Source organism: Stegostoma tigrinum, chromosome 6 (assembly GCF_030684315.1).
Source record: "Stegostoma tigrinum isolate sSteTig4 chromosome 6, sSteTig4.hap1, whole genome shotgun sequence".
In the NCBI taxonomy this organism is placed as follows: Eukaryota; Metazoa; Chordata; class Chondrichthyes; order Orectolobiformes; family Stegostomatidae; genus Stegostoma; species Stegostoma tigrinum.
The window spans coordinates 53,424,671-53,451,727 of record NC_081359.1 but is presented as its reverse complement, the minus strand read 5'-3'; the positions used below and the strand labels follow the sequence as shown (position 1 = coordinate 53,451,727).

General features: G+C 42.4%; 1 protein-coding gene across 4 annotated transcripts in view; it reads left to right on the top strand.

Annotated features, from left to right (window-relative positions):
- The first annotated feature begins 10,562 nt into the window (after positions 1-10,562).
- Positions 10,563-27,057, top strand: part of LOC125453719 (coiled-coil domain-containing protein 81-like) — an 80,936-nt gene continuing 64,441 nt past the window's right edge. For 2 of the 4 annotated variants that reach the window (XM_048533635.2, XM_048533633.2), the window contains exons 1-4: positions 10,565-11,765; positions 12,048-12,109; positions 12,485-12,638; positions 14,014-14,270. In XM_048533635.2, coding sequence (XP_048389592.1) covers positions 11,501-11,765; positions 12,048-12,109; positions 12,485-12,638; positions 14,014-14,270 — 738 coding nt within the window. In that variant the 5' untranslated portion in view covers positions 10,565-11,500. Of the gene's footprint in view, positions 11,766-12,047; positions 12,110-12,484; positions 12,639-14,013; positions 14,271-27,057 lie in introns of all 4 variants that reach the window. The other 2 variants (XM_048533634.2, XM_059646565.1) reach the window with 2 other exon arrangements.

Genomic DNA, 27,057 nt, shown 5'->3' with positions numbered 1-27,057 from the left:
TGGATCCTTTCTTATCTTTGTCTTTAGCCTTTAGAAGTAGCCAGAATTTAGTAGATCCCTATGTAAGAGGTATGTAAACATGTTGTGCACCTCTCCTTACTGCTTACATATCTGGCTGAGATTTGACCAATGTCTGGAGCAAACAGTCTATTTACACCTCTCTCTTTGCCCCACCTTCAACTTCCTCAAAAATAAGTGACAATGTTGTTTTCAGAAAGTTCCCATTAACTTTTTAGGAAACAATTTTTTGCATAGGCTGTTTATCTGCTGGAAAGGATGACAGAGACAAGAACCGTCAAGTCATTTAAGTAGTATTTACTCTCCCGAGGAAGAGTGTAAGAGTAGAGGGCATCATTTTATAATAGAGGGTTGCCCATATAAGACGTGAAATGGTTTGTAGACTTGCTCACTGAACTGGTGTGTTTGACATTTCATCACCCTGCTCGGTAACATCGTCAGTGTGCCTCCTGTGAAACGTTGGTATTCCGACCCACTTGTTATTTATATGCCTCAGTTATCTGGGGTGGTTGGCATTACTTCCGGTTTTGTTTTCAGTAGTTTATATATCATGTCCAGTTCAATGTGTTTGGTGGTGGAGTTCCAGTCGGAATGCCAGGCCTCCAGGAATTTCCCAGCATATCTCAGTTTGGCTTGTGCTATTGTGGATGTGTTATCCCAGTCGAATTAGTGTCCTCCTTTGACCATGTGTATTGAGACAAGTGAGAATTGGTCGTGTTTCATGGTGGCTAATTGGTGTTCGTGTATCCTTTTATTTGCAGGTTTTCTTTCAGTTTGGCCTATATAATGTTTTTCACAGTCCTTGCGTGGTATTTTGTATATTATGTTAGTTTTATTAGTTGTGGGTATGAACTCCTTTACGTTCATCACTAGGTGTTGCTGAAATATGTAGTTGACGACACTACCTACTCCGTCCACTCCTTCCAAGAATTCCTCAACGTCAAGGACACCAGAATAGAAGAGGACAAAATAATAATGTCCTTTGAAACAGTGCTATTTACATCCATAAAAATCAACCAAGCCAAAGTGACAATTACCACACTGCTGGATGAATCAGGAAGGCAGACACCCCACAACACCAACAGCATCAACAAGGAGAGCACGCTGAAACTGCTGGATCTGTGCTTCACAATCCACTTCACCTTCAACGACTGTATATTCAAACAAATCAATGGGACACCAGTGAGATCCCCAATATCAGGACTGGTTGCAGAAGTGGTCATGCAAAAGGTTAGAATGAACAGAACTCCCCACTATACAACCCAAACTCTGGATCTGTTGTGTAGATGACACCTATGTGATCATCAAGTGCACAAGACTAGAAAAAACCCATTAACACACAAAAACCTCATCAGAACAGAATTCACTAAAGAAGAGAACAATAACAGGCTACCCTTCCTAGACATAATGGTAGAACGTAACAACAATGGGGAACTCCAGACTAGCATATACAGAAAGACCACACATACAGAGCAGACACTTATTTAGAGATAATGGGAACTGCAGATGCTGGAGAGACCGAGATAACAAAGTGTGGAACTGGATGAACACAGCAGGCCAAGCAGCATCTTGGGAGCACAAAAGCTGACGTTTCGGGTCTTGACCCTTCATCAGAAACATCAGCTTTTGTGCTCCAAAAATGCTGCTTGGCCTGCTGTGTTCATCCAGCTCCACACTTTGTTATCTCAGACACTTAATTACACCAGCAACCAGCCAACACCCATTAATGGAGCTGCAGCAGGACATTATTCAAAGGGGTCACAACACACTGCTGCCATCTGGAATTGTGCAAAGCAGAACAGGAGCACTTCTGAGTTTTTAAAAGAAATGGTTACTCAAAAAAAATCCCCCATTACTTTCGTGACAGACATAACATGGCTAATCACACTAGTCACTCTACTGTACATCTGAGATGACCAAAAGACTACTCAGAACCCTAGATATCAGGGTTGCCCACAAGCCGACAACTACTGACAAACGTAAAGGATCCCTCACCCACAACCAATGAAACTAATGCAATACCAAACACTGAGCAAGGACTGTGAAAAGCATTACATAGGCCAAACTGGAAGAAAACCAACAATAAGGATGTACGAACAGCAAATAGCCACCAAGAGACATGACCAATTCTCGCTGGTCTCAATACACATGGACAAAGAAGGACATGAATTCAGCTGGGTCAACACATCCATAATAGCATGAGCCAAACAGATAATGTTAGGCAATTCTGGAGACCTGGCATTCCAGCTGGAACTCTACCAACAAAGGCCTTGAACTGGACATGGTATATAAACCACAGAAAAAACAGAATCAGAAGTAATGCCAACCATCACAGCAAACTGAGGCATATAAGTAATGAGCTGGATAGAACACCAATGTTTCACTGGAGCTGCGCTGATGATGTTACCTAGCAGGGTGATGAAATGTCTGCAGTCAAACACACTGGCTCGGTGAGCAAGTCTACAAACTCATCCGCAACCTGAGTTTCAAATCTTCTCAAAAATTGTAAACATATGAGGAGGAATTTCTTCTGAATGTAGTAAGCCTATAGAGTTCTTTACCATATAGGGTAATGGAGGCTGGGTCATTAACTATATTTGAGGCTGATATAGACAGATTTTTAATCATAAGGGAATCAAAGGTTACAGGGAAAATGCAGGAAAATAGAATTGAGGATGATCAGATGAGCTTTATTGAATAGCGGAGCAGAATACCTGGATTGAATGACCTACTTCTGCTATGCTTATATTTGTTACAATTATTTCACGTTTGAAGTCTCATATCCCTGGTTTCATTCTAATAAACATTTTTTTTTCTAGGACTGTTATATCAGTTCTTAAAAAATGTAGTCCTTTTTTAAAAACATAAACAATATTCCACACAAGGCCTTGCTACATCTTGGAGAAGCTTAGCAAAAAACTTCCTTTTTCTAATAGAAGACCATAAGACATAGGCAGCAGAAGTAGACTAGTTGAAATTGAAGAAGGAATGTTCAGAGGAGAGTTTTATCAGATTTTCAAGTTTAATACAATCTGATCTAGTAAATATGGAGAAATTTTTAAGGAGAAGATGATTTGGTAACATGAAACTAGAGCTTTACAGTGATTGATCTTAGATCCAGAGACAACATAAATAGGAACTGGGGTGGACTGTACGGTCTTTTGGTCCTGCTTCACCATTGAACTTCATCTTGACTAATCTGTGCCAACTCTTTATGGTCCATACGCAATATTCCCTGGTTCCCTGTGAGCTAAATCTATTGCTCAATCATGAATGTACCCAGTATTATACTGTCCCGAACATTCTGTGTTGACCGTTCCAATGATTTGCAATCCACTGAGGAAATTCCTCCTTATCTTAATGCTAAATGATCAGCTCCTATTCTGAAGCTTCATTTCCCCCTTTGTTCTGGATATCTCCTTCACATTTATGCTGCATTTAAGCTATGGAAAGTAACCTTTCAGTCTAAGTTGTCAAGCCTTTCAGACTGTTGTAGTTTTCAATGAGATCATCTTTCATTCTTCTAACCTATTGACAGCTTAGTCCATTCTTTTAAAACTTTTTTTGTGATGCTGTTGACAAAGCCAAAATGTGCTGCTTATCCCTAATTGGCCTCAGATTGAATGGCTTGAGCATTGCATGGGATAGTTAGGAGTCAACTCCATTCTAGGTTTGGAGTCACATAGATGCCAGATTTATGAAGAGAAATCAAATTCCACCAGCTGTATATAAACAAAGGTCTCATAGGTGCGGAAATAAGCAAGATTTTTCACAATAAACTATCTAATGGCCATGTGTGAATATGGACCTTGATCAACTGATGAAGTCAGAGAATCATACAGCATGGAAAGAGACCCTTCTGTCCAACAAGTTTACACAGAATATTATCCCAAACTAAGCTACTCCCACCTGTCTGTGCCTGGCTCATATCCCTCCAAACCTTGCTTATTCATTTACTTTTCCAAATGTCTATTAAATGCTGTAATTATATCTGCCTCCACCACTTCCTCAAGAAGTTCATTCCACACACGAACCATCCTGTGTAAAAAGAAAATTGTCCCTTGTGTGTTTTTTTAAATCTCCCTCCTCTTACCTTTAAAAAATGTGTCCCCTAGTCTTAATCTACCACCTTGGGGAAAGACAACTACCATTAACTCTATCTGTACCCCTCACTATTTTACAAATTTCTATCAGGTTGCCTCTCAAACTCCTATGCACCAGTGAAAGAAGTCCAAGCCTTTCTTTATGACTCAAAACTTTCATATCCAACAACGTCCTTGTAAATTTCTCCTGAATACTCTCCAGCTTAAAAATATCCTTCCTATAACTGGATGACCAGACTGGACAAGCCATGTGAAACATACCACACAAAATTCTTCCTGAGCCATGGTTAAAAAATCAAAATTGATACTTTCTATGCCCAATGACTCATGCTGGTGACTGCCTATTTTGGTAAATAGTCAAAGACAGACAAAGCAAATGCACCACAGCACAATATCAGTGATTATGTTAACAGCCATAATTCAAGGTGTTTGGTGTTTCTTAACAAACCCTGTTTGACAACAGGTAACATAATTCACCCTTTCAAAGTATGCAGGAAGTGGGTCTTTGAGTACACAACCTCTTCTTACTACTGTCAGTCTAATGTTCTTACGGTGTGCATTGGTGAAAATCCTAATCATCCAGTGTAAAATAACAGCCAAAATCTTCAGTTAGCCTTGTTAAATCTATTTGCTACTTCTCAAGATAATGATTTACCTTCACTAGAAGCTCTTCTTTCTGGAACACTAATCCACACAATTCTGGTATCACACAATCTGGCCACGTGACTGCATGTGCATGATAAAAATGGTACTATAGCATGTTTGACAAGCGTGCAGATAGATATTCTAATCTGAATATGGATAAAGCATCAGAGTTCAAGATCTTTTAACAAATACATGCGTTTGTGGAAAGATGCTATGCATAGTGTCCAGTTCACTCATGATGTTGTCACAAATGTTTGTCAAATTCCATTACAAACAAAACCTGTGTTATACACAATCAACTGTCAATAAAGCAAGCTGTTGACCCTGAGACTGAAAGCATCACACCAACAGCAAATATACATCTAAAATCGCAGTCTTAAAATTGATTTATTGTAGACGTGCGCATAAGGAAGCAGTACAGGCAGATCATAGGGTGTTTAGACAGACCAAGGCATGTAGATTACAACTGCACAGCAAGTGCACAAAGCTGCAGCAACATTAGCAACATTATTTGAAGTTAGGCAGTCCATTCAGCAGCCTGGGGAAGAAGCTGTTCTTGCAGCTGTTAGCGTATGTATCCAAGCTTCAGTATCTTCCTCCTGATGGAAGAGATTGTAGGAGAGCATTACTGTGGTGGGAAGGGTTTTTGATGATGTTAGCAGTCTTTCCATGGCAATGAGAAGTATAAATGGCAGGTAGTAGGGTTGGCATTTCACTGTACGGTATTCTAGGTCCAGGAGTAGTAACTCACCAGGGTTGCTACCTCTGAGCACCAGCAAGTGTTGATTAGGAAGCACACGCCTCCTCCTTTTGCCTTACCGAGGACACCATGCAGTCCACGTAATATATAGAGAACCCCTCAGCTTGCATGAAATAGTCAGGCAAAGCAGGAGTAAGTCAGAAGTCAGTAAGACAGAACACATCGCAGTCTCTTAGTTCCCCCTGGAATTTAAGTCCAGATCTGAATTCATCCATTATGTTTTCAAATGTTTGGGAGTATGATGAGGAAGGAGGCTTTGAAACAGTGTGGTTTCAGTCTTACCTGTAGGCCAGGGTGTCTTCCCTGTTTCCTTGTATGTTTCCTGCAACTGGATGGCTCATGGAGTTGGTGGTGTGAGTCTGTTGCTCCAGAAGATATGTAAGTTGGTACAGGTTGGGCCAGGCCTTTACAAGGTCAAGTAGCTGTAGGATCAAGGACTGGGTCTGAGCTGGTCAGGCCTCCTTGGGCTTGCATTGCTGAGGATCCAGGGTCCTGGGCTGGTCGGGCCTTCTTGGGGCCGAGTCATTGTCAGGGCTGGTTTCATTCTGGGACGGATCGGGTCACAAATGGGATCAGGTTGCTGCGGAGTCAGGGTTTGCAAGAGGCCGGTAGGTTTGCCCTGGGCCTGAGAATCCAGCATCAATAGTACTTCGGTTTGGACGTTCATAGGATTTTCAGACCTTTCAGTAGATCTAAAAGAATATTACTAGTAACTTTTACAGACTGAGAATTTAGGTTTAAAAGTGCAGAATGGTTATAAGAAATGTTGAATACAATCTGTCAGGAGCTCGCAAGGAGTTGCCTGGCATTGGCAGCATCTTGAATGGGATATTTTATTCTATGCATACATTTCAAAATTTATTTTAATTTGGTAAAAAGAACATTGGTTAATGTATAAAATTAATTATTTAAAATATGTGTTTCAACTTGGTGTACAATATTTTTTGTTCTCTGATAAGGAAAACCCTATGGGAGCTAATTCCTGCTTAATGTTAATTACTGTGGGAATCAGCATTCCCCTTAAAGTCTTAATGTTGCAATTTTCAGCAATGCAGCCCCAACGTTAGGTGAGGATTCATAAACTGTTAACAAATGTCACGTAATCTGCCTTAACAAGAACACATTCTTCATGGTATCTGCTATGTGGGTTAACTTATCAGGAATCACTGAGGCCATATCATAGTGGTAGTGGTGTTTCACCCTAAGGAAGCCACATTGCATTAGTGTACTGAAAGCATTAGTCTTGGAGTCCGAATTACTTGTCCTGTGACATCAGCACAATACAATCTCTTCCATTAACTCAGCGTCTTGTCAAAGCACAAATGTATGAACCATGAAACCAAACTACTGAATCTTCACCATACCACCTCCAAGGCAAGATGTCCTTCCTTAAAAATGGAGACCAAAACAGTGCACAGTACTGCAGTATAGTGTCACCAGAATCCTCTACAGTTTTGACAAGAGTTCTTTACTTTTTTACTCAATCCCCTTGCAGTAAAGGCCAGCCTACCATTTGTCTTTATTTAGTTTAAATGTGTGCTTAGTGTTTCTTGGATAAGTGCATCCTTCTCTGAATATGAACACACATGGATAGAGAACTAGTTGGCAAACAAGAAACAAACAGTGGGAATAAATAGGTCTTTTTTCTGAGTGACAGTGATTAATGGAATACCTCAGGCATCAGTGCTTGGACCCCAGCAATTTGAAATATATATTACTGATTTGGATGAGGGAACTGAATAGGATATCTGATTGCAGAAAACACAAAGCTGGGTAGGAGGGTGAACTGTGAGACGCTGGCGGAAATGTTTCAGTGTGATTTGGACAAAATGAGTAAGCAAATACATGGCAGATAAGGTATGATGTAGATAAATGTGAAGTTATTCACATTGGTAGTAAAGGAAAGGAAGGCAGATTATTTGTAAGAAGAAAACATTTGGCAAAACAGCAAGGTGCAGAGAACGACTAGCTGAAAGTAAGTATGCATGGGTGGCAGCTGATGAAGAAGGCAAATAATGTTGGCTTCTTGGTGAGAAGATTTGAGTCCATGGGGAAGGGATGTCTAGCCTTGTTGAGACCACAATCAAAGATGTGATTGCACAGGTCAGGGTGAGGTTGGATGGAGGGGGCAAGGGGAGATGCGTAAGAGATTCATCAGGACATAGGAAGACAAGTAGCCCTTCAAGCTTGGTTCACCATTCAATGAGATCAGGACCAATCTGTGGCCTGACTCCATGTACTTGCATTTGGCCATGATCCTGAACACCTTTGCTGAACAGAAATTTTTGTATCTCAGATTTCAAATCAGTTGATCTCCTACCCACTGTCATTTGAGGGAGAGAATTCCAACTATCTACCACCCTTTGTGGGTAGAGATGCTTCCTAACATCGGTCCCGAATGGTCTAGCCCTAATTCCAAGACAATGCCCCCTTGTTGCAGAAATCTCTAAATAATGGAAATAGTTTGACTTTATCTTCCCTGTTTTTTGCTGTTAATATCTTGAGGAATGCTAAAGAAAACAGGCCTCCGCTCCAATCCCAACCTCGCCATCAAACCCGTAGACAAGGAAGGCGCAGTTGTGGTATGGTGCACTGACCTCTAAATTGCTGAGGCCAGACACCAACTTTCCAACACCACCTCCTACCGCCCCCTGGATCATGACTCCACCCCTGACCACCAAACCATCATCTCCCAAACCATCCACAATCTCATCACCTCAGGTGACCTCCCACCCATAGCCTCCAACCTCATTGTTCCTCAACCACACACCGCCCACTTCTATCTCCTTCCCAAAATCCACAAACCCACCTGCCCTGGGCGACCTATTGTCTCCGCCTACTCCTGCCCCACCGAACTCATCTCCACCTATCTAGACTCCATTTTCTCCCCCTTGGTCCAGGAACTCCCTAAATACGTCCGTGACACTGCCCACGCCTTCAACCTCCTCTACAACTTCCAATTCCCTGGTCCCCAACACCACATTTTCACCATGGACGTCCAGTCCCTATACACTTGCATTCCCCTTGCAGATGGCCTAAAGGCCCTCTGCTTCTTCCTGTTCCCCAGGCCCAACGAGTCCCCCTCTACCAACACCCTCATTTGCCTAGCTGAACATGTCCTCACCCTCAACAACTTCTCTTTTGATTCCTCCCACTTCCTACAGACAAAGGGGGTGGCCATGGGTACCCGCATGAGCCCAAACTATGCCTGCCTCTTTGTAGGTTATGTGGAACAGTCCCTCTTCTGTACCTACAATGGACCTAAACCCCACCTCTTCCTCCATTACATTGACTGTATCAGTGCCACCTCGTGCTCCCAAGATGAGCTTGAACAGTTCATCCACATCACCAACACCTTCCACCCCAACCTCAAGTTCACCTGGGCCATCTCCAACACATCCGTCACCTTCCTGGACCTCTCTGTCTCCATCTCAGGCAACCACCTAGAAACCAATATCCATTTCAAGCCCACCGACTCCCACAGCTACCTAGAATACACCTCCTCCCACCCACCTTCATGCAAAAATTCCATCACCTATTCCCAATTTCTTCGCCTCCGCCGCATCTGCTCCCCGGATGAGGCATTCCGCTCCCGTACATCCCAGATGTCCTTGTTCTTCAAGGACCGCAACCTCCCCCCCGCAGTGGTTGAGAACGTCTCCCGCATTTCCTGCAACTCATCCCTCACACCCCATCCCCCCAATAACCGCCAAAAAAGAATCCCCTTCGTCCTCACATACCATCCCACCAATACAATGCATCATCCTCCGACGCTTCCGCCATCTACAATCCGACCCCACCACCAAACACATTTTTCCATTCCTACCTTTGTCTGCCTTCTGGAGAGACCACTCTCTCTGGGACTCCCTTGTCCGCTCCACACTCCCCTCCAACCCTACCACACCTGGCGCTTACACCTCGAAACACAAAAGTGTTATACTTGCCCCCACACCATCTCCCTCACCCACATCCCAGGCCCCAAGATGATGTTCCACATCAATCGGATGTTCACCTGCACATCTGCCGATGTGGTGTACTGCATCCGCTGTACCCATTCTGGCCTTCCTCTACACTGGGGAAACCAAGCGGAGGCTTGGGGACCGCTTTGCAGAACACCTACGCTCGGTTCACTATAAACTACTGCACCTCCCAGTCGCAAACCATTTCAACTCTCCCTCCCATTCCTTAGACGACATGTCCATCCTGGGCCTGCTGCAGTGCCACAACAATGCCATCCAAAGGTTGCAGGAACAGCAACTCATATTCTGCTTGGGAACCCTGCAGCCCAATGGAATCAATGTGGACTTCACAAGCTTCAAAATCTCCCCTCCCCCCGCTGCATCCCAAAACCAGCCCAGCTCGTTCCCGCCTCCCAAACCTGTTCTTCCTCTCACCTATTCCCTCCTCCCACCTCAAGCCGCAGCCCCGTACTAACTACCTACTAACCTCATCCCACCCCCTTGACCTGTCCATCCTCCCCGGACTGACCTATCCCCTCCCTACCTCCCCACCTCCACTCACCTTTACTGGCTCCATCCGCACCCCTTTAACTTGTCTGTCTCCTCTCCACCTATTTTCCCCTCTGTTCATCTTTGACCTGCTTCCCCCTGTCTCCCTATTTATTTCAGAACGCTCTCCCCATCCCCCTTTTCTGATGAAGGGTCTAGGCCCGAAACGTCAGCTTTTGTGTTCCTGAGATACTGCTTGGCCTGCTGTGTTCGTCCAGCTCCACACTTTGTTATCTCTAATTTGTATCACTTCTTCTCAATAACCTAACCCCTGAAGTCAAGTTATCATTCTTCTAAACCTGTTTCGTACTCCTCCAAAGTCCTGTGTGTCCTCCTTCCTAGGGTGTGGTACCAGATCTGTTCACAATATTCCATGTGGATGCTGACCTGGTTTGGATAGAAAGCAGCTGTTCCTCTTAGTGGAGGAGTCAGTTAACAAGTGTGCATAATTTTAAGATGAAGGGCAGGACATTTGGAGAGGATTTGAGGAAAACAGGCTGATAACCTTAACATTGATGTACTTCTGAACTGGGAGCCAACATAGCTAGAGTTAGATGAATGATATTTGGTGAAAGTATGAACCTGGACAGCTGAACCCTGGAGATCTCTTGTTTACTGAAGATAGAAAATGAGAGGCTATGCAGACGTGCGATGTCAAGCCTACAGCTAATAAAGGCAAGCTGAGACAAGGACAGTATCAGCCAATCCTCAGACAATAGAAATAAGCAATCTTAATAATGGCATAATAAGCTTTTCTATAAACAAAATACAGTCCCAAAGGCAAGAATGGACTGAAATGGTGACTGGACCCCAAGCGTTAACTCTGATTTCTCTCCACAGATGCTACTCGAGTTTTCCAGTAATTTTTGTTTTTGTGTCTGATTTCCAGATTCTGCAATTTTTTAAAGTGGGATTAGACTGGTTCGGCCTCAGATACTGAGAAAACAACTTGGGAGGAACCTTTTAAGATTAGATTAGATTCCCTACAGTGTGGAAATAGGCCCTTTGGCCCAACAAGTCCACACTGCCCTTTGAAGCATCCTAGCCAGACTCATCCCCATCCCCCTATAATCCATATACCCCTGAACACTACAGGCAATTTAGCACAGCCAATCTACCTAGCCTGCATATCTTTGGACTACGGGAGGACACTGGTGCACCCGGAGGAAACCCCACAGGCACAGGGAAAACGTGCAAACTCCACACAGACAGTCACCAGAGACTGAAACCGAATCCGGGTCCCTGGCGCTGTGAGGCCACCGTGCTGCCCCCAAGGCATTAATAATATGAAGGGCATTAATAGTCTCTCCATGTTGTCATGAAATCCCTGCCAGTCTGGTACGACAACGACCAGCCGGTCGAAGAGTTTCTATTGGTTGATGTTGCAGTGACGGTGGTGGCGGCAAGTTCAAAGGGTGAGATGTGGGCCGCACGCGGCTCAAATTGCCCATGTCCCGGAGCATTCCATGGCGACGCGCGAGCGTTCCGCCCCCGCGCGGCCCGCCGCAGACACCGATGACGTCACACTAGGTAACCGAGTTGGGGTGAAAGGTCGCCGGTCGCGTCTTAGCAACGGCGCTGCAAGTCAGTCTCTGCTGAGGGAGTGGGAGAAAGCAGCGACTCCGGGACAATATCACATCAATCAGGCAGCAATGTTGGACACCATACAGTACGCCATCGTAGAAATCGGTAGAAACTGCTTCCTAACACTATCCAACCTAACGGAAGACGGTAAAAATCTGCTAATAACATTTTAACTAAAGTGATGAGTCGCGGAGTCCCCGGCTTCTATTTTTATTACTGACATCCGTTCCACGAACACACTAAATGTTGCATTTGAAACGAATTAATTTACCTTTCTGGCGTTTGTTGGGCATAATCGGGGTGTTTATCCTGTTTTCATAGTGTTTTAGTATTTAGAATATTATGGGTCGGCAGAATTCTAGAAACGTCAGCTGTCTTCACCTGTGAATTTGTTTCACTAGTTATTTTCACCCCGTGTTTTCTCACCAGACATTGTCAACATATGGGCAAATGTTTCTGCTTTCGTAGATCGCCACATGTCTCTCCAGAAGGTAAAGAGCACCATTTGTTGGGAAAGCAGACATCAACGTCGCACACTAACTTGATAATGGAAGGGGTAACAAACCGGGCGCTAAAATTCCGTCTTTGAAAAAGCAATGTATTCTGTTTTCATTGCTAGTCAGAAGAATTAATACAGAAAACTGACAGTACTTCGGTTAATGTTTCCTTCCGATTTAAACACATTGTTGGCTAAAGTAAAATTTGCAAATATATAAGTAAACATTATGGCATAATGCCCTAATAGTAATCACAACGTATCAGATAACTACGGAACTCTAACAGTAGTTGAATGAAAAAAATGTATTCGCAATCAGTAACAAAATCACGTTTAAGAGTATACATTTCTTTTATATCCTGTAATTCAGGGAGTGCATATCTCAGGCTTGGGGACTTTTACATTTTCACAGCAAAGACTGGATGTCGGCCGTAAGTTAATTTTAATTCAGAGGCCAGTATTTGTGATGTCTGAAAAATTCGTGCAGATCCATGGATTATCCTACACAAAACAACACGTTTCTGGTAATAAGTTATCTTATTTTATCAGTGGTCAAATGTATGCTAAATAATATATACGATCGAATTATTAAATCATATGGCTAGTGACACAATATTATTTTTGTCAAAACTTTAAAATGTGAGTAGGTGGCTGAATGTTTTGGGGATGGTAGCTGTGGTTGCGGCCGGCCTGTGGAAGTCCAGCTTCATTTGAAAGGGACCTAGATTTTGCATGAGGTAGAAGGAAATGGCAGATAATGTGAGGAGGTATTGCAGAAGGATTGTGTCAACATCAATACCGGCACTGACCATTTGGGCTAAGTGGCTATTTCTTTGCAGGAAGTACATTTGCAATAAATAATAATAACATAATTCTTTCTTTTCCATACAATATGAAGGCTCCTTTTGTGTATCATATTAAATACTCATTTTTTAGAGTGGCAATATAAATTAACATAAGATAAGTAACTATAGCATCATACAGAGATAGCAAGAACTGCAGATGCTGGAGTCAGAGATAACAAACTGTGGAGTTGGAGGAATATAGCAGACCAGGCAGCATCAGAGGAACAGAAAAGCTGACATTTCCGGCCTCGACCCTTCAGATAATCTTGTTCCTCCAGCTCCACACTTTGTTATCTATAGTATCATTCAAGTTTGTTTCATACACTTTCAGTTAAGTGCTGGCAGCTTCTTCATAAAACTTCAATATATTTTTATGCTGCATTGCTCAGTAGTTGTTTTTGGTTCAGAATTTAAAAACAAAGATGTTAATTTTAATTATAAAGTTGTTGTGAGTTCTTTTATAGTTTGTTAGAGCTGAATATTTTACTGTATGTCACAGATTTCCTGATTTATCATTCACTATCAGGGTCAGTAATTTTAATATAAAGTCATAGTTAACCCTAATTTTAATCAAGTTGTGAAAGGGCCAAAACAAAACACTTTTAGGGTGATTTTATACTGTAACATTTACTAATTTTTTTTCTTCTGTTCTCTTCATTTACTCTTTTCTCCATGCTCTAGCTTGGAGTACCTCAATTTCTTCAAAGACAAATATTGACAGGGAACTACTGGACACTATGTATGATTTCTGGGGATAATGACATTTAACTTAACCAAGTTATTAGTACATACATGTGTGCAGCCTTAAATAGGTGTCAGTGAAGAGCAAAAAATACCCACCTTTTTATTTTTACATAAAGCAGTGCAAAATCTTTTTTAAAAATGTTTTCACAACTACCTGTTACAGTCTCAAGTTATCATCTTGTCTATGATTGTCTATATTGGCAAAATTTGTGATTAGAGGTCACTGAATATTAAATAAATCTATCAATGAATTTCTTTATTATCTAATGTTTGTACCAATTTAGTAAGTTTTTCATTTATTTTTCTGCAGGTGACATACCTATTGTTGAACTAAATTTTACATTCCTGGCTCTGGAGAGCCCGTATGATCGGGATACGGTTGAAGGGTGTGTCAAAGAGACTCTGCAGATCATGTATCGTTATATCGCCAGTAACCGTAATGTGCATTTCACATTCAAAGATATTGGAGTGCTAACGATACGAAATAACAAGATCAAAATGAAGTTTTATAGAGAATTTCTTAATGCTATGGATGGTAGTGGAAGTTTAGTGAAAGCTCTTTCAAATGTAAGTACACTAAATGATTTGGAAAACAAAAAATATAAAAGGGATTTTATGTGATTGTTTAACACTCGTAGTTGCTATGGAGTGAAGAAAGAAAGTGTACGAAAAACAAAAGTGGCCTCCAGCAAAACAATTTTCAAGTTTTATGTTGATCGTCTAGATTCCAATAAAATGGCTTCTTTTTTCAGCATAAGGCAAAATGTAAGACAAAATTAAATAGTTTTTTGAAATAGTACTTTGTATGGAATCTTTTGAAAAAGACAAAAAATGGAAAGTTAAAGGTAAAGGATACCAGTCCTGGGAATGATATGTCTTTACAGTTTTGGGCCCCAGTGTTAACATTACATGTTTTGTTGTGTATACACTTGGACCAAAAGTGAAGTCTATTTACACTAGCCTGACAATATACTTAACTGAACTGCAAATGGGCTTTTAAAAATGAGATTGTACTCTTAATTTTAAGTATCTAGTAGTGTAGTATTTGATTCATTGTACTTTTACTTTTTTGCCACCATTCTGCTCACACTAAAAGGCATGTACCTTCATTTCAAGTTGTAGTTGGATTCCTGCAAATTTCAACTTTGTGAATTAGTTTAAATGAATTATAAATTCTGATAGGAATCAATGTTAAAACTGGAGTTTGGCACCTTCAGACATTCTTAACTTGGAAAAACCAATGTACATGTTGAAATACTCCACTGTACATGTGCAGAGCTATGCATTTTAGTTGAAAAAGCTTGCAAAATAAAATAAATCATTAAATGTAGAAGAAATAATGGGAACTGCAGATGCTGGAGAATCCAAGATAACAAAGTGTGAAGCTGGATGAACACTGCAGGCCAAGCAGCATCTCAGGAGCACAAAAGCTGACGTTTCGGGCCTAGACCCTTCATCAGTGAGGCTCTCTGATGAAGGGTCTAGGCCCAAAATGTAGAAGAAATAATGTGTCTAGGTATTATAGGACTTTTCTCAAAAAAAAACTAAAACCTTATAAGTTGAAATGCTTGACATATCTAAATGCTTACATTCATTAATAAAACAATCTAGAATTTTTAAAAATAAGTAATGAACAGTCAATATAGATTCAAACAAGACTATACTTGCTGGCTAATAAAATGTGAGGCTGGATGAACACAGCAGGCCAAGCAGCATCTCAGGAGCACAAAAGCTGACGTTTCGGGCCTAGACCCTTCATCAGAGAGGGGGATGGGGGGAGGGAACTGGAATAAATAGGAAGAGAGGGGGAGGCGGACCGAAGATGGAGAGTAAAGAAGATAGGTGGAGAGAGTGTAGGTGGGGAGGTAGGGAGGGGATAGGTCAGTCCAGGGAAGACGGACAGGTCAAGGAGGTGGGATGAGGTTAGTAGGTAGCTGGGGGTGCGGCTTGGGGTGGGAGGAAGGGATGGGTGAGAGGAAGAACCGGTTAGGGAGGCAGAGACAGGTTGGACTGGTTTTGGGATGCAGTGGGTGGGGGGGAAGAGCTGGGCTGGTTGTGTGGTGCAGTGGGGGGAGGGGATGAACTGGGCTGGTTTAGGGATGCAGTAGGGGAAGGGGAGATTTTGAAACTGGTGAAGTCCACATTGATACCATATGGCTGCAGGGTTCCCAGGCGGAATATGAGTTGCTGTTCCTGCAACCTTCGGGTGGCAGCATTGTGGCAGTGCAGGAGGCCCATGATGGACATGTCATCAAGAGAATGGGAGGGGGAGTGGAAATGGTTTGCGACTGGGAGGTGCAGTTGTTTGTTGCGAACTGAGCGGAGGTGTTCTGCAAAGTGGTCCCCAAGCCTCCGCTTGGTTTCCCCAATGTAGAGGAAGCCACACCGGGTACAGTGGATGCAGTATACCGCATTGGCAGATGTGCAGGTGAACCTCTGCTTAATGTGGAATGTCATCTTGGGGCCTGGGATGGGGGTGAGGGAGGAGGTGTGGGGACAAGTGTAGCATTTCCTGCGGTTGCAGGGGAAGGTGCCGGGTGTGGTGGGGTTGGAGGGCAGTATGGAGCGAACAAGGGAGTCACGGAGAGAGTGGTCTCTCCGGAAAGCAGACAGGGGAGGGGATGGAAAAATGTCTTGGGTGGTGGGGTCGGATTATAAATGGCGGAAGTGTCGGAGGATAATGCGTTGTATCCGGAGGTTGGTAGGGTGGTGTGTGAGAACGAGGGGGATCCTCTTGGGGCGGTTGTGGCGGGGGCGGGGTGTGAGGGATGTGTCGCGGGAAATGTGGGAGACGCGGTCAAGGGCGTTCTCGATCACCGTGGGGGTAAAGTTGCGGTCCTTAAAGAACTTGGACATCTGGGATGTGCGGGAGTGGAATGTCTTATCGTGGGAGCAGATGCGGCGGAGGCGGAGGAATTGGGAATAGGGGATGGAATTTTTGCAGGAGGGTGGGTGGGAGGTGGTGTATTCTAGGTAGCTGTGGGAGTCGGTGGGCTTGAAATGGACATCAGTTACAAGCTGGTTGCCTGAGATGGAGACTGAGAGGTCCAGGAAGGTGAGGGATGTGCTGGAGATGGCCCAGGTGAACTGAAGGTTGGGGTGGAAGGTGTTGGTGAAGTGGATGAACTTGCTGGCTGCCTCGTTTTCAATTGATTGAGTTCCATCTTGTGGCAGAGATTGGTCAGTGCAGGTAGTGGCTAAAAAAGTCATGACGTAGAGTTACCGGTGTTGGACTGAGGTGTACAAGGTCAAAAATCACACAACAGCAGGTTATAGTCCAACAGATTTATTTGAAAACACAAGCTTTCTGAGTTTCACTCCTTCTCCAGGTGTTAGTCCCAACATTTCAGTGTGAGCAGTAAATGGGAATGGGAGCCACCTGAAAAAATCCTGGTGGTGCCAACAGACCCTGTGTACTTTAAAAGTAGGAGAAGAGTGTGAAAACAGGACCTGGGGAGTGGAGGACTTCAGGACTGAGAGTTGGAGTAGGAGTGGGAAAAGACATGTTTTGATCCTAATGTCGCTGAGGAAAATATTGTGTGTGCACTTGAACATGCAGACCACAGAACATTAAACCTTTCACAAACAAATTTACAGTGATCATTGCAACTTTAAATCTGTTTTATGAGTGATGTTAAGGCATACAACATTGACTGAGGCTTTCTATATTTCTGCAGGTTCTGCAACTTTCCCAAAACTCTGTCTCCTCAACGAGCCTGTTTCCTGTCTTATGTGATACTTCTCTTCCTTTTCATTGCTACCTATCCATTCCCTCCATTCTCCCTTTTCTCATTATCACCATCTTCTTCCTCTCCTCTACTTCTCCTCTTATTGTTGTTTCCTTCTCTCCTTCAGTCTTAGACCATTTTCATCTTGATCTAATTATCTCTCAAGGCTGCTTGACTTTCATTCAGTTTTAAGCTCCTGTGTTCAACACTTATTGTGAAATTTTGTCACATATTTTGCTTTGTTTTCTGAAAAATCCGTCCTACTGATTGTACAATCATTGGGTGCTGTGGAGGAAGTTTTTGAATTTATTTTGTTCCTAAAGGTGTTGAAGAAGCTGTTGAACTTTATTTGAATATTGGCTTTTAATTTTCAAAGTAACATTTTAGTATTGTATATTAACATACAATTTAGGTGTAAATATTTCTGGCTTCAGATGGCCCTCTGATTGTATCGTACACTTCTCAAGATGTCTAAAACTATTTACTGCCCTTTTTCTGATAATTTTGCCTTCATTATCCTGGGCCTATTTGTTGTATTAGCTGCACTCCTTGACCTCATCCCTAATGTTCGAGTTCAGATGGGATATCAGCTGGCTCTTATAAGATTGGAGGATGTCTACGATCAGTAAATATAGGTTATCCACCATTCCATCCAAATGCAAATTGAATGGTTTACAGCAGGAATGCAGAAGTGGCCTGAATGAAACATAAGACACCAGGCCTTTGGCTTGCAAAAATATCTAACAGCTTGACAACAGTGGGTTGTTGGAGGATTGCCTGAAGCAGTGAGCGTGAGTGTGCTCGGACCTACGAAGAAATTAGAAAATACTGGAAATATTTAGCAACTGAGGCAGCGTCTGGAGAGTGGAGTGTAGTGTTACCATCTTGGTAGAAATGTGTTACCTATTTAAAAAACATTCATTCTCAGTTACTAACTGAAGGAAAGATACTAGAAGATTTCACATTCAAGTGAAAACTTACTGTTCAAAAGTTAAGCAAGGGTGTTTAACTTAATTTTATGTACAGTTTGTAAATAATTATGTTTTAAACCTGAAAATCTCAACAACATACTCCCCATTTACGTTCTTATTTCCACCCAGGTTTCCTTGATATTTTCTAGGAAGTTGAGACTTTCTTCTTTTCACTGGGACAAAAGCAAGGAACACAATAGCTTCCAGGAGTTAATTTGTTTCTCTTTTCTGTTCCCACTATTCAATATATGACATTTCTTGGAATCCTTCTGCTAGCATCCAGCTAAGAAATCCTCCAACTCTCCTTTGACCTTAGAGCTCAAAAAAGAAGCCTAGGGTTTCTTGGGGACATGGAGGAGCACTGCTGCCCCTACAAAGGAAAGAAGACACCTTTGTCCAATGTGCCATTAACCCCTAAAGTAACCAATATCCTGGCAACTTCAGGTTGATACCCTTGCAACTTCATCAGACGATCTGATTAAATCTCTTACTGGTGGATAAGAAACTTGCTTAATTGACCATACATTAGATATCCACTCACTGGGTAAAATTAAAATCAACCCTATGTCTCATTGTACAATGACATTTGTTAGTTTGGCACACATACATTTTCTCTATATAATGCTATACTGTCCTCAACTATATTTATTTCAGCAACTATAGGTGAAGAAGAGTTCGCACTTATAAATTGATATGAAGGCCCTCTAATACATTGAAATCATGTTTGTCAAATATGTAAGAATTTAGGAGTTCAAGGACCTTTCTGTTTATACATACAATTATCTAAAAATATAGAATTCTCAAATATCTATGTGCTGGGGTTTCATAAGGTATATTCTTATATATGACTGATTTGTACTTGTGGCATATATCTTAATAAAATGATTATGTACTCTATGTTGATCGTATGTTTCCTAAAATGTAATGATAAGGAGGTCCCCTCATGTTAGATAGATATTTTTTCCATATATTGACGTTCAGTTCACTATAATGATGCAGGTGACACACATTAGGTAAAATATTCCCCCAAATTTTGCTGTATGTTTATAATTACTTTTCCTGTCCACGTGGATTTATTGGGTGTACCTATTGACAGTTCATATGTAGTATAGAAAGTTAGGTGAGATAGTGATGTTAGCCTCAAATCATTCAGAAATTTCTATTCATGATTCCCATGTGTTGAGACTACTGGTTTCTTAGTGTGCTCTTCATTCTGTGTGAATGCCAGGAAGAATCTGTTCAACTGAGTCACTGTTGGTTTAAATCTGAGTAGGCAGTATTATTGATACAAGACAGCTTTTCTACTCTGAAAGAGTTTCAAGGTTTGCATTTTCAACATAGTGTATATAAAATGATAAACTGTATCACAGCCCAGTCAGGTGCCTGTGTATGTTGACAGTGCTGTTGACAGATTCTGTTTTGGTGATGGTCAGACCTTGCTGATGCCGATGTCTGATCTTGGATGTCCCTAGAACGTGTTTTAGCATGAATATTTATGAAATAATACATTAGTTACATAAAGTTCACGGTAGTAGTAAAGCTGAAATAGTCTCTATCCAGTCCCATTTAACTTTCCCAGGCCATGATGTATGCAACAGGAGAAGCCTGTGCCATACTGTGTACCCTATAGTTGAAATCCTCCAGTAGGTCATGATGTTCTAACTTAGAAATTCTCTGATACTAAAGCCAAGCCCTTCATAGATCACACCTTTACTTTTGCAGTGAATCAGTGTTGGAGGGTTAATTGGCCCTATTTGAGTTGAGAGGCAGATACAGAGAACACTTGCGGGGTTTCTGTTCTAAAGTTCCGTGAATCCCGTACAGAAAAGTTTACATATTATTGTTCATATATTTCCTCTGAATTGCTTCTCCTGACAGATGTTTTACTTTCAAAGATCTGTTCTCATGACCCTAGTGGTGTTGTAGGGGTGCTGTGTAAATTTTCAGCCTATTATGTTCCACGTTGGTCCCAACTAACTTAACATGTATTATCAACCAGCTGTAGGCTGTTTATCAGATTCATGCACATGGTGCTTATGCCCATCTTGACAATCGAAAGCTGGCATCTTCCGTCTTCGTATTGTTTCATTTGTATGGCTGGTGTGAATAATTTTATCTACCTGTTGATAGAGACTGTAAGCACCAAGCTGCCATTGAAGCAGATGGACCATGGTGGGTTGGCACTTAACTAGTCTCAGGCTATCTGATTTGAAGTGGGTGGTGGCTGAGTCATGGGGTGCAGTGGTCCCTTTTACCATAGACCTCCGTTCCTGCACTCTAGGACAATTGTTTTGGGTTTATGACTCATAACAGCTGCTTTGTTGTATTAGTACTCTGCAACAAAACTGGGATGATCTCTTCAGGTCACAAGTTTGGACAAAATTTTTTAAGATCCTTGGCCGCCCAGACAGAAACACCCCTCCCCACCACCTCGACCATGCCTCCTTCATTCTCCCTAGTTAGTCTAAAGGAATGCAAAACACCACAGTTGGCAGTAGCTTGGTTGCCAGAATTGCTAGAAACTTGACATGTTTAAACATCAGTGCAGTTTTGGGCACCACTCCATATTTTTGTTGAGTTTATTCTCTTAGCTTTAAATTCTCGTAAAGTATCTGGAATGCAGTGGAGCTGAGAATTTGGTTCATGAGTGGTAGGATGTGTCCATGCACCAGTAGGCTTGTACATTGCATGCCTGGGGGCCAAACTACCTCCAAGTTCTTTCAAAATAAAAATGTAAAGTGCACATAACTTGTAATTCTGAAGAAGTCATTCTGATCGTTCACTCTATTTCTGTCTCCACAGCTGCTGTCATACCTCGCTGAGTTTCTCCAGCACCTGTTTTGTTTTTATTCCAGATCTCCAGGATACTTAGCTTTTATCTAAGTTACTTTGCAGCTTTAACCAGGGGCCATGAAAACTAACAAAAAGGGATTTAGACATTTGATTCTCTTTTTCACACGTACTGCTAACCGAATAGTTAGGCTGAAAATGAGATAAACTAGTACACAAAGTGGACAGCATGCTAGATGACTTCATTCACACAGTAGACATATCACCTTAACTTGTTTGGCATCGGATGTGAATAGCATGACTTTCTACTATTCTGTAAATCACAGCCATGTGTAAAAAAAATCAATATCCTCACCAACTATGATATGGAGGAGCACATGGTACACCAATTATGGAACCTGCTTGGTTTTCATTCCTTTGATATCAAGGCAACAACTAAGGGAAGGCAATGGCCTAGTGGTATTATTACTGGACTGTTAATCCAGAGATCTAGGATATGTTTTGGGGTCAAGGGTTTGAATCCCACCATGGCAGATGGTGAAATTTGACTTCAATAAATATGTGGAATTAAGAGTCTAATGATAATCACAAACCTATTGCTGATTGTCAGAAAAACCCACCTGGTTCACTAATGTCCTTTAGGGAAGTAAACTGCTACCCTTACCTATTCTGTCCTACATATGACTCCAGACCCACAGCAATGTGGTTGACTCATAACTGGCCTCTGGGCAATTAGGGATGGGTAATAAATGCTGGCCTTGTCACTGATCCTGTGAATGAATACAAAACAACATTCAAGAAAGATATATAAAAAAGATTAAAATAAATAAGGCTGGAATTTCACTTTCTGCAATTTTGGAAACAGGGGTCCATAGTTTGTGACCCACCAGCATTAGCTGCAAGTAAGGCTTGCTACCCATAAAATTGGTGAACCCTCCACATTTCTTTGATTTTTGCATAGCCACAAATGATTCTGCACTGAACTTGTCTCCAAGCACTGCTGGCATCCGGTATGTACTGCAGGCAGCAGAGGAGTGTTATGGTATAAAAGATAGGTTACTGAGAATCCACACTGGAACATTGTGGAACAGAGGAAAAGACTCCCTGCTTTTGTGATGCTGCCTGAATGATAAATGATCAGAGAGACAGGGTTTAGGAAGGACACAGGAAGAGATCAAATATTGAGCCACTGAAAGAGATGGGATATCACAGTAAGACTGGCACAATGCTCAGAATGTAGTACCCAGGACATGACGGCAGTGCTGAAAAAATTTAATAATCTGGTCATACTGTCAAAATGAATGAATCCATCTGCACATTTCATCTCTCAACCACTTTTCACATTACTTAATATATATCTCTGATCACTTAGCAAGCAGCATTGCCTGACACTCATGCCTAACATCAGCAACAGTCATGTCCCCTACACGGTCCTCCAGTTTTGCTAGTTGTGCAAATGCCACTTCATGCCTCTTCAAAGCTACAGCTATTCAGCAATGGTACATCACTACCTAATTATATTGACATAGCGTTGTGGACATTCAGTTATCTCTCTTGCAGGAGCATGTTGCCCACAAAAAGGATGATCCAACTAGTATGCAAACTCTCCAGATGAAAATTGTAGACATGTGCTGTTGGAGGGAACCAGAACTAGGAACTCATTGAAAAGGACAGAAACACTGATGAAAATGCACACCATGATTTTTAGTGCATTGGTTGGCCTATCTGAACCCTACTGTAACTAGGAAGGACCATGAAGGAGTCTGGCTTCACTGTGTACAAAGCATTACAAAGAGCTAGGTACTCAGCATTTTGACAGTGTAAGTGCTGGGACCTCCATAGCAGTACTTCCCAATGACCCATTATAAGATGTTCACTGGCCACTGAGCTTTCACAGCAGCACATGCAGAAGCTTTCCACTGCATCAGTGCTGCAGCAGAAGCACAGACAAAGGTCCATGAGATCTTTATGTTGCTGAACAGGCACAAAACTGTTGCCATGTGAATGCAGAATTTATTGCTCAATTGGACATACAAAGTACTCATAGCAGTCCAATAATCAATGCTGCAACAAATGATTAAGATTGCTTATGTGCTACCCCAGGGGATCTAGGTGAGGGCAATAACACCATCAAGCATAAATCTGTGGTCCTCTTTAAGACTGACAGGATTCATGCTTCCATCACTGCCACTCCACCAGTGCCCTCGCTGTTCATTATTGGGCATTCAACGGAGTCTGTGGCCATCTATGCCAAAGTGACAAAGATCAGTCTTGGACACATCAAGGCTTATAGCTGCTTCAGAAGGTCCTGAATAGTGATCTACGGTGTGGTCCATTGACATTCAACAGTCTTACACCAGCCAGGCTGCAGTAGTACTGTGTAGGAACATTAGTTAGGCAAAGGACAAGGATAATTGTTCCTGTGTTTTTATGAATCTTCAAGTTTTTGCTTTTAGTCTTAATGAATTATGTTGACGAAAGAGCTTTTGTGACCAAGACTATGATGCAGGGTATTGGGGATGGTGAAGTTCATTTCAATTGAAGTGGAGTTTTGCAAAGCAGTTTTTCTCATTCTGTTGAATTGCATGCAATGGATATGATCTCCTCCTTTCCCCCGGAGCAAGATTCCAGGACCCACTGCTGAACCCTTACAATTTCAAAATTGTAGAGGATGCAGTACACCACTCCATGCGGGTATGTACAGTAGAAACTCCTTTGAGCAATTAAAGCAGCAAGATGTATTACTAAGGAGACTGATAACTTGCTCCACTTTGTTCTGGATGGCTATGTAGGTTTCACGCAAAGCTTTGTTATTTTTTTTTGTGGGATGCTGGTTGGGGCCATAATGGATGGTCCATCCCTTGTAACTAAACAACTATCCTTTAATGTATCTTAGAGACCTGTAAGCAGTCAGTATTGCAGATTGGCATTGAGTGAAAATAATGCAGATGTTTTTATCATAGCAGACAATTATCGAGATGAATTTCTTGGAGTGAACCAACTGCACATTGACAGAGAGTGAGAGTAAGAAGCCTTTGTAATTGTGATATGATTCCTTGTTGCTGTTGGGATGGGTGACACAGAACCCCATACGGTTGTCTGACAATCCTGTGAACCCATGTGGCTTTTATTCTTTATGATCCCTTTTTAGGGACATGAGATCAAAGTCCCCTTTCTTTCTGTGCAGGGCCTCTCTGATCTCCATGATGCTTCTATGCAGGGCAAATGACAATAAGTTGTTGTTATTGCTTGCTTTCAACAGGAATGATCCTATGGTTAGATTGGGCAAAACATTGACAGTTATAATATAGTCAATACAGTGTGGAGCTGGAGGAACACAGCAGGTCAGGCAGCATCAGCGGAGCAGGAAAGTCGATGGGTTTATACCCTTCATCAGGCCTGGGAATGGGAAAGGGAGCTGGGAAATAAGTTGTTGGAGGGGGTTGGGGCTGGGAGAAGGTAAGTGGGATGGTGCTAGGTGGATACAGGTAGGGGATAGTGGAGATTGCTCAATGGGAAGGGTTGGGAGATTTTCAAACTTGTGAATTCTATGTTGAGGCCATTGGGCTGTAAGCTCCTGAGGCAGAATATGAGGTGTTGTGCCTTCAGTTTGCATGTGGTGTCCTTGTGACACTGGAGGCGGCCCAGGATGGACTTGTCACCGAGGGAGTGGAAAGGGGGGGTTAAAATAGTTGGCAACCGGAAGGTATTGTGGATTATTGCAAATAGAGCGCAGATGCTCCGCAAATCGATCACCGAGTCTGCGCTGAGTCTGACTGATGTAGAGGAGACCACATGGGGAGCATTAGATACAGTAGAGCAATTTGGAGGATATACAGGTGAATTCCTGTCATATTTGGAAAGATTGTCTGGGGCCTTGAATGGAGGTGCGATAGGAGGTGTAGGGGCAAATGTAGCACCGCCTGCGGTTGCAGGGAAAGGTGTGGGGTTGGTAGGGAGCATGGAGTGGACAGAGGAGTCACGGAGAGAGCGGTCCCTACAAAAGGTAGATAGGGGTGGTGAGTGAAATATCTCTTTGATCATGGGGTCGGATTGCATGTGACAGAAGTTGTGGAGGATGATGCGCTGGATGTGGAGGTTGGTAGGGTGGTATGTGAGGACCAGAGGAATTCTGTCCTTGTTTTTCTTCAGGGGAGGGGGATTGAGGGCAGAGTGCAGAAAATGCAAGACACGCGGTTGAGGGCATTATGAATCAATAGAGAGGGAAAGTTGTGGTCCTTGAAATCAGATGACAGCTAGGATGTCTGCGTGTGACTACACCTCCTCTCATCCATCCTCCTGCAAGAATGCGAATCCTTACTCGCAATTCCTCCACCTTTGTCACATCTGCTCCCAAGATTGATCATTCCACGTGCAGACAAAATCTCCCAACCCCGGCCTCATCACGTGTTCAACCCTCCCTCTTATCCCTGTCTCCTTGGCCTGGCACAACCTGTCCATCTTCTTTCCCACATATCTGTCCCACTCTTCCCACTTAGTAATTTCCACTACCCCCCTTCCCCCACTTCCACCTATCACCATCCTACCTACCTTTCTCAGGCTCCACCCTTCCATTTATTTCTGAGGTCCTTCCTCCATGCCTCATCCTGATGAAGAGTGTAAACCGAAACACTGACTTTCCTGCTCTTCTGATGCTGCCTGATTTGCTGTGTTCCTCCAGCTCCACACTGTATTGACTCTGATTCCAGCATTTGCGGGTCTTGCTTTTTCCAGCAGTTGTAAAAGTATGAGAAAGTTAGAGGTTGTCCACAAATAGGAAGAATAGAGAAATAATGTTATTTTATTGGAGAGAAACTGTCAAAGGCTACTCTTCAGAGAAATCTGAGCGTCTTTCTACAGAATTAGAAAAGGTTGGCACAACAAAAGTTGGTATTTCAACAAGTAATTAGAAAGGCAAATAGACTGTTGGCCTTTATTGCAAGAGGATTGACATTTGAAAGTTGGAACATCTTGCTATAATTATACATGACATTGAAGAGTGTGCTTCTAGGGTACTGGTTATCGTTTTGGTTTATTTCCTTGAGGATGGATATACCTGCATTGGAAGCAGTGAAGAGAAGGTTCACTCAGCCAATTCCTGGGATGAAGGAGTTGTCTTGTGAGGAAAGGTTGAGAAGGTTGGGACTATACCTAATGGAGCTTGTGTTATTGAAATGTAATATTTGACAAAGTTAGATGCTACTTGTAGAAAACCTAGAATTGGGGACACATTTTCAAAATAAGGAGATCAGGATGGACTTCCTTTTTCAGGGGGTCATTATTCTTTGGAATTCCCTTCCACAAAGAGCAGGGAAGACTGAGCAATTGAATATATACAAGGCTGAGTAGTCACATTTTTGATGTGTAAGAAAGTTAACAGTAATGGGGGAAGAAGGCAGAAAAATAGAATTAAGGCTAGAATCAGTTCTGTGATAGAACTGAATGACATATCAGGCTCGACGGGTCAAATGGCCTACTGCTCTTTCTTGGGATCCTTTACTGACCACTTATGAAGACATTGTTCCTGGCTCATTGCTCCATAAGGATGGGTGCTCCAGGGATGTGGTTTGTGGGTAGGGCCTTCTATGGACAACCATCTTTCTCCTCTCTGCACTTAAACTAGCCCTGTCTGCCTCCTTCTCTGCATATTTTGTTTTATTTATTTATGTCATGTGAGCCTTGTGACAAAACCAGTGTTTGTTGCCAATCACTAACTGTCCTTGAGAGGGCTTGCTAGGCCATTTCAGGGTGTCGTTAAGAGTCAACAATGTTGCTATGCATCTGGAGCCTTCCTCTGGTCAACACATACTTCCAAACTGATTCAGTAACTCACTGTAGTGCTTCCACAAACTTTGTGGATAAGAT